This window comes from Sinocyclocheilus rhinocerous, unplaced genomic scaffold (genome assembly GCF_001515625.1).
Source record: "Sinocyclocheilus rhinocerous isolate Xijiao unplaced genomic scaffold, SAMN03320098_v1.1 scaffold1880, whole genome shotgun sequence".
NCBI lineage: Eukaryota > Metazoa > Chordata > Actinopteri > Cypriniformes > Cyprinidae > Sinocyclocheilus > Sinocyclocheilus rhinocerous.
Genome location: NW_015635022.1, coordinates 65,601 through 75,612, shown reverse-complemented (window position 1 = coordinate 75,612; position 10,012 = coordinate 65,601). Strand labels below are relative to the sequence as shown.

At 36.0% G+C, this 10,012-nt stretch overlaps 1 protein-coding gene across 1 annotated transcript in view; it reads right to left on the bottom strand.

The window, feature by feature from the left end:
• Positions 1–321: 321 nt before the first annotated feature.
• Positions 322–10,012, bottom strand: part of LOC107746059 (VPS10 domain-containing receptor SorCS1-like) — a 69,231-nt gene continuing 59,540 nt past the window's right edge. The window contains exons 22-25 of the mRNA XM_016560118.1: positions 8,511–8,610; positions 8,133–8,238; positions 4,495–4,661; positions 322–1,298 (exon numbers count right to left, since the gene is read on the bottom strand). Of these exons, the coding sequence (XP_016415604.1) occupies positions 1,234–1,298; positions 4,495–4,661; positions 8,133–8,238; positions 8,511–8,610 (438 nt within the window). The 3' untranslated portion in view covers positions 322–1,233. The remainder of the gene's footprint in view (positions 1,299–4,494; positions 4,662–8,132; positions 8,239–8,510; positions 8,611–10,012) is intronic.

Sequence of the window (10,012 nt, the reverse complement as noted above, 5' to 3'; positions counted from 1 at the left end):
CATCCATGTGTGTAACAGCACCATTATAATAAACAGGAGGACATGCAAAAAAATGGTCCCTATTGTACTATTGTATTGTTATTGTACTAAAGATATAATAGTGTCTAATTAGTTAATTGTCTTGTTGATGCAAAACTGGTGTTTTGGCACACATTTGTAAATTAAAAGTGTCATTTGGCTATGAAAATTAGTCATATTACAATATTCAGCTGTGTGAAATCCTCAAAAACTATGAAAAATAAATAAACAAATAATAATAATAAAATAAAAATGTAAACTAAATTAAATTACATTTCAAAATAAAATGTTGAAATGCATATATACATGAAATGCAGGTTCATATAAACATGGTTTGTGCCAACAATATGTTTTGTGCTGTATATTGTTGGCAATTTTTGAGTAGCTGAAACCATCTAATTTTTACTTTACGACTGAATTTAAATGCACAAAAAATACCAAATAAACAAGCAAAATGAAAGCATAAATCATGTAACTCTCTGTGAGTGCACATAAATTATTCCATACAAAACTGTTTATGAAACACTAGACACAGTATACGATTATCATTTTCTGCTTGGCCATAACGTCTCAAGTCAGTTTACGCAGCAGATCTTGACACTGATATGTATCTGTAAACCAACAGTCAGTTATTTCTACATAGAAACACAAAGATTTTATTTTACTAAGAAAAAATACTTTGATATTGCAGAGAAGTAAAACAAGATAAACAAGCTTCAACATTAACCCTGTTTCATGAATAAAGGCATGAAACTCATAAAATTAGTGGTAAAATCTACATTTCTGTGTTACATGTAAAGTACAGATGTGCTAGATATAGTTTTACAAAATGAAACCCAGGAAATGTTTCATTTTACAATAATCATTAATTATTTTACATGTTATTATTAAAACACTTTCAAAATGTCACATATCCCTGTTTTACGCTCATGAATACTGTACTGGCACTGTTTACAATAAAAATAAACAGACGGGTAACCAAGTATAATTGTCTTTTTTTTTTTTCTCAGACTTTGTACACACTGGCATCTTTATAAATGAACAGCATCAAAAATGTTTTCTTGAATACACAGATGTATAAAAAAGCTGTACAAATTTTGTTCTAGTATTCACAGAGCACAGTAAAGTTAATGTCCAACATGCACAAGTACTGAATAAAGCTTGAAACCTTTGTGTCCGCATGACCAAAGTCCTTGACATGGCGGAGGCTAGAGTTCAAACGTCAATGTATGTAGGAAGATCTGATGAGAATTTGACACGTGGATGAGGTTTGATGCATTCTGGGAAATACAAAGAGACAAAATGACAATAAAAACTAAATCAATAAAATGTCTGACAATAAAAAAATGACAATAAAACTAAATTAAATTTTAAAAAGAAATAATCGTATTATTGTATAAGTATTATTATTAATATTTTAATGATTTATATATGTTCATGGACGTATGTAATATATAATAAATACAATTCTAATTTTGTTTAGAATTTTAGAATTGTATTTTATTTACATACACAATATGTAATAAATATATAATATACACAATTCCAATAATTATGCAATTATGTATTCTACATCTTTTATATTAATTTGTCTGTCTGTCTGTCTGTCTGTCTATCCTCAAATCCGTAACACACTGTGTGTGTGTGTGTGTGTGTGTGTGTGTGTTACATAACTAAATAATTATTATTTTTTAATATATTAATATTTTTTTGTTATATTGCTAATATATTAATGATATTAATAGTATTTTTAACAATTTATATTTAGCATTTTACTAATCATATAATTTATTACAAATAGTAAGTTATATAATAAATTAAGTTCAGATCAGAAGGCTGAATCCTGACTGGACGAGAGGAGGAGCTGGGGATGGAGGAGGGTAATTAGCTATTGAGCCAACAGGAAAGCTGCTGATAATACTGAAGGAACTTATATATGGAATGTTGTGATAGGTGTTGTATCTCTATAGGTAGACGTGGATCAGCTGAGAGTCAGCTGATGTGAGCTTGACTGACGTGACCTGCCAGAACTAATGCTATGCTTGATTTCTGTCAGGACCACTATTGTGAAAGATGATTGAAAATTAGAATACAGTTTGAATTGGCGGTATAGTTCTGGCAATAACTTCCTGCGCATCCATGCAGCCTACACTCTAAAAAATGCTGGGTTGTTTCAACCCAACTTTGGGTCAAATATGGACTAACCCAACCGTTGGGTTAAATTTTTACATAAAATTTTTAACCCAAAAGTTGGGTTAGTCCATATTTGACCCAAAGTTGGGTTGAAACAACCCAGCATTTTTTAGAGTGTAGCATGGAAAAGAGCAGGGAGAGCAGCGATAACCCAGAAACCATATGCTGATATCCCCAACAAAAACTGACAGTGAAAATGTCAATGCCTTAAGCAACAAGCATGTTGCCCTTACCCAATGACCCAAACAAGTATGTTGCCAAAACCTGCATAAGCCATATCAACAAGCATGTTGCCCTTAACCAGATGACCTAATGAGTATGTTGCCAATACCTGAAAAGCTTAAGCAACAACACGTTCTCAATAACAACCAGATAGCCTTTAAACAAGCATGTTTCCAACATAAACCAGATAGCCTTAAGAACAAGCATGTTCCAAAAGCAACCAGACAGTTCTGGAACAAGTATGTTTCCAATACAACTAGATAGAACAATCGTTTCCGATACTCGAACAGAATCAATGCTGAACCAACCTCACCGAACAACGCCTGCTTACCATTTTCTTCCTGGAGCTGCGCCACAGCTGATTCTGATTCCACCTGCACCATGATGGTTATTTCCTGTCTATCACCACAAAGCTCCCTGAATTTGTGCTGTTTACTGCTATATAAATAAAGGTGACCAGACTTGATAGGTTAAAAAACAGCATGTTGCCAATGACAACAGATAATAACGCATATTGCTAATATGATAGCATAAGCCTAGCACAAGCATTTTACTGAAAACAACTAAATAAGCCTAAGCAACATGGATAGCCTTAGCAACAAGCATGTTGCCAATAACCTGAAAGCATTAAAAAGGAACTTATCTTAGTTTTGTGAAGACATTCAGAGATGAATGGAGAGTGAAACAAAGCCAGCTGTGACGTGGATGCTTGATCTCTTGATATCCTTCTTCATGCGGGGAGTGCATATCTCATCTGAACTTGTTCTTGAGTCAGTCACATTAGTATAACTCATGGAGTTCATGTCAATAACGCAGCGATGCGAGAAGCAATGCTAGCTCAGTCACTTCCAAATCAGGCAGCTTATGATCAATGCGGCGAATTCACGTGTTCAAGTTCACACACTTGAATGAATCTGAGGTGAAGTCCATGAGGGGAACTATTTCTCTCGCTAAATTCCTGATTGCACAATTCCTAGTAAGATAATGTGGTTTTGACTGCCGAATTTGCCATTAGCTATTGAGCCAACTTGAAAGCTGCTGATAATGCTGAAGTACCTTATATATGGATGCTGTGATAGGAGTCGTATCCCTATAGGTCGACGTGGATCAGCTGAGAGTCAGAAAATGCGTGCTTGACTGACGTGAGCTGCCAGAACTAAAGGGTAAGTTCACCCAAAAATGAAAATTCTGTCATTAATTACTCACCCTCATGTTGTTCCAAACCCGTAAGACCTTCGTTCATCTTCGGAACACAATTTAAGATATTTTTGATTAAATCTGAGGGCTCTCTTTCCCGCCCATAGACCGCAAGGTAACTACCACGTTCAAGGTCCAGAAAAGTACCAAGATGATCGACAAAGTAGTCCGTGTGACATCAGTGGTTCAACTGTAAAGTTACGAAGCTACAAGAATAAATTTTTGCGCTAAGAAAACAAAAATAATGACTTTATTCCACATTTTCGTCTATACTGCGTCACTTGTGGACGCGAGTTCACGACAATATCATGACACGAGCGGGTCAGAGAGCCCTCATATTTAATCAAAAATCTCTTAAATTGTGTTCCGAAGATGAACGAAGGTTTTACGGGTTTCGAACAACACAAGATACATACATATCATATATATATATATATATATATATACTTTCTTACTGTTGTTTCTTTATCAATATATTGTCTTCTTTCCAAATGTCAAACAAACTCATATGAGAGTATCAGTGATTCCCACAGCAGCCTAGAAAGCTGAAATACATCATGACATTTGCTGTTCTGTTGATTTATTATAGGAATCATCAGGGGACAATAAGTCGAGCAACCAGGGCTTTTCCCTGCAGTCAACAAGACTCTCTATACCAACAAAAACTGCTGAGGCCATTTACAGGAAGTTGGCTAACACGCCACGACTGAGCCGAGTGACAGGGAAATTGTGTCTACTGTTCCCAAGTATCAAAACTATGAGTTCAGTAGAAGAGGGGAGCTGAGTAGGAAAGTACTTCAGTGTTAAATGGAGAAGTATCAGAAGTGGGCACCGAGGGCCTGTATGATACTGTGTGGTACTCACCGATGGTCTGGGTGTTGGGCTCTGTGTCCAGAGGTTCCAGTGATGTGAGCAGCTCTCTCTGAGAGCTGAAGCTGGGTGTGCTGTCAGTGGGAGAAACTGGACTCTGGATCATTTCTTGCTCTTTTTCGTCCTGCATCGCTGCATAGACGTGGAGGCCTGGGATCTTCCTTGAGGAAAGATTTACAATGAGACATGGGCAAACAAAGCTTGATGCTACGACATATGCTTGGGGGAATCAGCCAGAGGGAGGGGAAAACAAATCAATATTATCAAGTGGTATAAGCAAACATAATAACTTTAGAGGACAAGTGTCCATCTTCAACTTGCCCACTTTTAGGAAATAATTGTTATAAGTTAAGAGTTTCAATTAAATTAACAATTTAAATATTTAAAATTTCTTTCAAAAGTTTGGGGTCAGTAGATTTTTTTTTTTAATTAATCAAGTTAAATTGATCAAAAGAGAACGTAATGACATTTATGCTACAAGAGATGTTTTTTATTAATTCAAATAAATTCTGTTAATTTTAACCTATTCATCAAAGAATCCTGAAAAAATGTATCATGGTTTTCACAGTAAATTTAGCAGCACAGCTGTTTTCAAAATGTTTTAATAAGAAGAAATGTTTCTTGAGCACAAAATTAGAATATCATTATGATATCTGAAGGATCATGTGACACTAACTTGAGTAATGATGCTGAAAATTCAGCTTTACTGCCACAAAAATAAATGAATTAATAAAAAATAATTGTATAATACATTAAAATAGAAAAGTTATTTTAAATTGAAATAATATTTCACAATGTCACTGTTTTACTGTATTTTTGATCAAATAAATGCAGCCTTGGTGAACACAAGAGATTTAAAAAATATATATTTTTAAAATCTTACCAAGCCAAAGCTTTTGAACAGTAGTATATAAAAGTATAAATATAACTATTATAGTAGCCAACAGCATAAAATGGCAACTTTAGATTTAATGGCCTTTTTTTCTGACCTAGTTAAAACAAACAAACTGGTGTTAAACGGTCACCTACTTATCTTTCAGCAAGGACTACTGGGCAAACGCTACCTAATTAATATTCATGAGCCAAGCCGATAAGGTTCATAATGCGAGCTTCCGCCCTTTTTCCCGAACGTTCTGATGGCTCTGACATTATCAGCTTTGCAGTTCACATCATTCTGGTCGTTTATCACAGGAAGCATGTGTTTATAGTTTGCAAGTGCGGTACTGTCCATTTACAAGCTGAGGTCTGGGATCTGCCTCGGGGAAAAGTTATAAAAAGACATGGAAATAAGAAAAAAAGACCTCTATGTGAAAAGTCTCACTTAGGACTTGTGAAATCAAGGCCTCCCTTTAGAGAGGTGATTTTATCCGTCTTGGTCTGCATCATTACGGAGGGGAAAAAAGTCACAAAAACCAGAAGAGAGCTTTAACACGGCATTGCCTAAGAGGATTGAAAAGCAAATTGATTGTGCTAAATACAACTGGAGAGGGATTTAGCAAGAAGAAAACACAACACAAATGGACAGCTCATTAAGATGTGATCTAATACCCTCATTAATGGACCGGTTCACAAAAAGAAACTAATTCTGTTACCATTTACTCACACTCAGGGCCGTTTCTAGGCATAGACGAGCTAGGTGGTCGCCTAGAGCGCCACCAGCTGAAGGGGCGCCAATGAGCGCACGTACTGGCACTTTTAGCAGGGTTGTGATAAAGAGTGGCACGGTCACCCTGAAATATGACTGCCGCCCCCACTGGAAATCAAAATGTAATAAAATTAATTTATGTGTGATTTATGTGTAAATTATGTGCAATGTCTTAGCCACTAGGGATTGTTACATAGGGCTATACAGGCATCTAGTGGCAACACAATGATATTACAGATACTAAATTGTGCAAAATGTTTATCTTAACAGTCAATTTACAAATAATGCATTCAGATTTGTGGAACTCAATGCACTGAATCTCCACAAATTAGTGTCGTTACTATGACAACCAATTTGAATGTGACAAGCAACTGGTGTCTGAAAAGAATTATATATAATATATATATATTAATAGCAATAGGGATTTCGCCTAGGGAGTCAAATTGGCTAGAAACGGCCCTGCTCACACTCATGTCGCTCTAAACCCATTTACTTCTATGCGTTTGGCAGATGCTTTTCTTCAGAGCTTACTGTACTGCGACTGTGATTAGTCCTCATGGGAGATGAGGCTTTTGAGCTTCAAAAACGATGCAAATGCACAATAAAAGTAGTCCATACCATGTGTACACTATTTAGGCCATAATTCACTTATATTCAGAGTTTACAACAGTGTCAGTCATTCATGAACAAATTCAGACTAGTTTTGTGAACTGACTCACTGAAAAGAACAGTTTTTCATCATTAATTTTGTGTAAACTAACTTTTTTAACAGGAAGTTCCTCATGTTTTTTAAAGAAGTGAAATGTTGCCGGCTGTAGTGTCACCGAATGCCCCAGACTTATGTATTAAAGCATCAGACAATTCTTGGCACTTCTGTTGTCTCCCTCTCCTGTCTCCAGATCTTGTCTTATTGACCTCTCGTGCCCTTTTCTCTCGGTCCAGTGACAGAAACGGTGCAATCATTTAACATTTCATAAAGGTCAACTTGAAAAACTCAAAGGGCTAAATATTGATCATGTCTGTGCATTGACTGACATTTCTCATTTGTTATGAGCACTTAGACACAAAAGAAGAAGGTTCTGCAATGGCAAAAGGGTGAATCACCTCTCGACATATCCGCTCAGTGGTTTAAGCTGTTTAAAGTTGTTTTGTGAGCTAAACTGAACCACAACACCTAAACTCAGAGATCTGAGAGAATGAGAATGATTTTGCCTCATTTGAGTCCTTGCACAGACATCTGCTCTGCTTTTTTGTCACAATATTCAAAGTAATTGATCATATTTATTATTATATTAACTAGAAAATTAATCACAAAAAAGTTAAACAGATTATATTCAGTTAACGAATGCCGTTTAATTCTATCATAATTCTGATAATACTGTTCGGTTTGAAAAGATTAATCTGAATCAAATAATCTCATAATTAAATATTTAAAGGGATAGTTCATCCCAAAATGAAAATTCTGTCATCATTTACTCACCCTCAAGTTATTCTAAACCTGTATGAGTTTCTTTCTTCTTTTGAACACAAAAGAAAATATTTTGAAGAATGTTGTTAACCAAACTATTGATGCTAGCCATTGACTTAGTATGAAAAAAAAAATACTATGCAAGTCAATGGCTACCCTCAATATTCTTCAGAATATCTTCTTTTGTGTTCAACAGAAGAAAGAAACTCGTACAGGTCTGGAACGACTTGAGGGTGAGTCAATGATGACAGAATTTTCATTTTTGGATGAACTATTCCTTTCAAAATATACATTTATCCTTATTAATAAAAAAAAAATCATCAATCAATAAATTCAATGTGGTTAGGTAGGTTTTTGATAGTAACAGTACAGAGTCTTGACTACTTTATAAATAACTTGTAATCTTCCAGGCTTCCCTTGCCTCTAGACATTTAACCAATTTACAAAGCTAACCATATTTTTAACTGCTAATATATGCATTATGATCCAGGTTGAAGTTTTAAAAATGGATAACAATACCTTTTGAATTTATAGATGAGGAACACCGCTAAACCCGCCACCACCACAGACAGGAGCATGAGCATAGCTGAGCCACTGTGATTCTCACTTGTGTCCACTAGAGGCGCTAGACACAGGGGAAATTAAGACAGACAACTGTTGTCAGTGCAACCCTCCAACCCTTCTTTTAATATACAGTAAAAAAAAAAAAAAAAATATATATATATATCATTAAAAATGAGAATCCCTCAATCTTTATAGAAAAGAGTTCATTATACAACTAATGTCACATAGGAACTGTTCATCTAAAATCTGTCATTATCAATGATCTGTTGTAAACGATTGCAATTCTTCTCTCGTTCATAACTAGAACAACATTCTTTGATTCTAGTTCATTACCTGCTGATAAATGGGCAGCGTATACTGTGATCTGGACTCCTGGTCTGAGTGTGAACTGAACCAGATTCTGATTCAGAGCACTGAGAACCAGTTCTGAGAGCTGAAAGGAAAAATCACATCATCATATTCATTGTATTCATACCACACTGGATAAGGAAACGCTGCCTTGTATATGATACATCCAAAATCTGTTATTAAATTACACAATCGCATAGATATTTGAGTCCCAGAGGTATTTGATTTCCCTGTTTCTGAGCCAGGTGAGTCCTGATGCATTGTACTGTTGGTTGAGGTGGGCTCGTGATGTTGTTTGTCGTACATGAGCCTGAATCACACTGAGAAGACATTTCAGCATAAATCAACTCTATCACCTTCACTCACAAATATAGATAGATGACATAGGAGGGATCTCATTTAGGCCTAACATCTCTCTCCGATGCTTGTATCGAAATGACAATACCACGTGATTGATGACGTTTGAAGCTTCGAACGGCATGCAGTATCGGAAGGTCGGGACAGCTGGTTTGAAAAAATCTGCGCTTCGCATGACTCTTGTTTGACTTTACATTGACTTGGTTGTGTGTGTGTGTGTGTGCGTGCGTGCATGCGTGTGTGTATTGTACTGTTGGTTGAGGTGGGCTCGTGATGTTGTTTGTCGTACATGAGCCTGAATCACACTGAGAAGACATTTCAGCATAAATCAACTCTATCACCTTCACTCACAAATATAGATAGATGACATAGGAGGGATCTCATTTAGACCTAACATCTCTCTCCTCTTCCTCAAACACACACAGAACTCTTGACTGTCAGGCTCTTTTATGTATTCATAAATCTTGAAAGCAGATAGTTATTTCCCTCTCAAAATAAAGCCTCTTTTTGTTTGTTTTTGTGCTTGATTAGGACATCGGGTTTTTGAGGGTCATTCTGGAACAGGTGCTTCTAGTTTGATGATATATATTTTATGTTATACATTTTATTATATTATATTATATATATCTCACCCAAAATATGTTAGCTACTACTATTAATTATAATCACACACTTGTATATTTTATATTATTGATCAATATGTGAATCCATTGACCGGACTACGCATGACACGAGTTGGCACAGATTAAAAACTTTTTCAAACCATCCTCTGCTCCGCAATGTTTTGTTAGATTTGGTGGAGAAACCAAGTCTGACCACTAGATGTCGCTAATGCACACTGTGTTAAAAGCTTTGAGTAATGAACCGTTTTTCGGCACAATTTCATGAAAGCCTCAAACGTTTAAGAAAGCCTCGGTTTCCCATCACTAGTAAACTGTATTTATGACAAAGAACTGCACAGATGCAGATATTATAACAATCTATCGATAAACACACACTTTGTCCTCTGTTTCTCGCTCTGCGCCGCTGCGGTCTGCGGATTGAAAAAGAACGCGCTGAAACGGGGAGGAGCCAATCGAAGTCTGCCACCATTTTCATATGAAATTTAAAGGGGACTGAGGCGATCACGA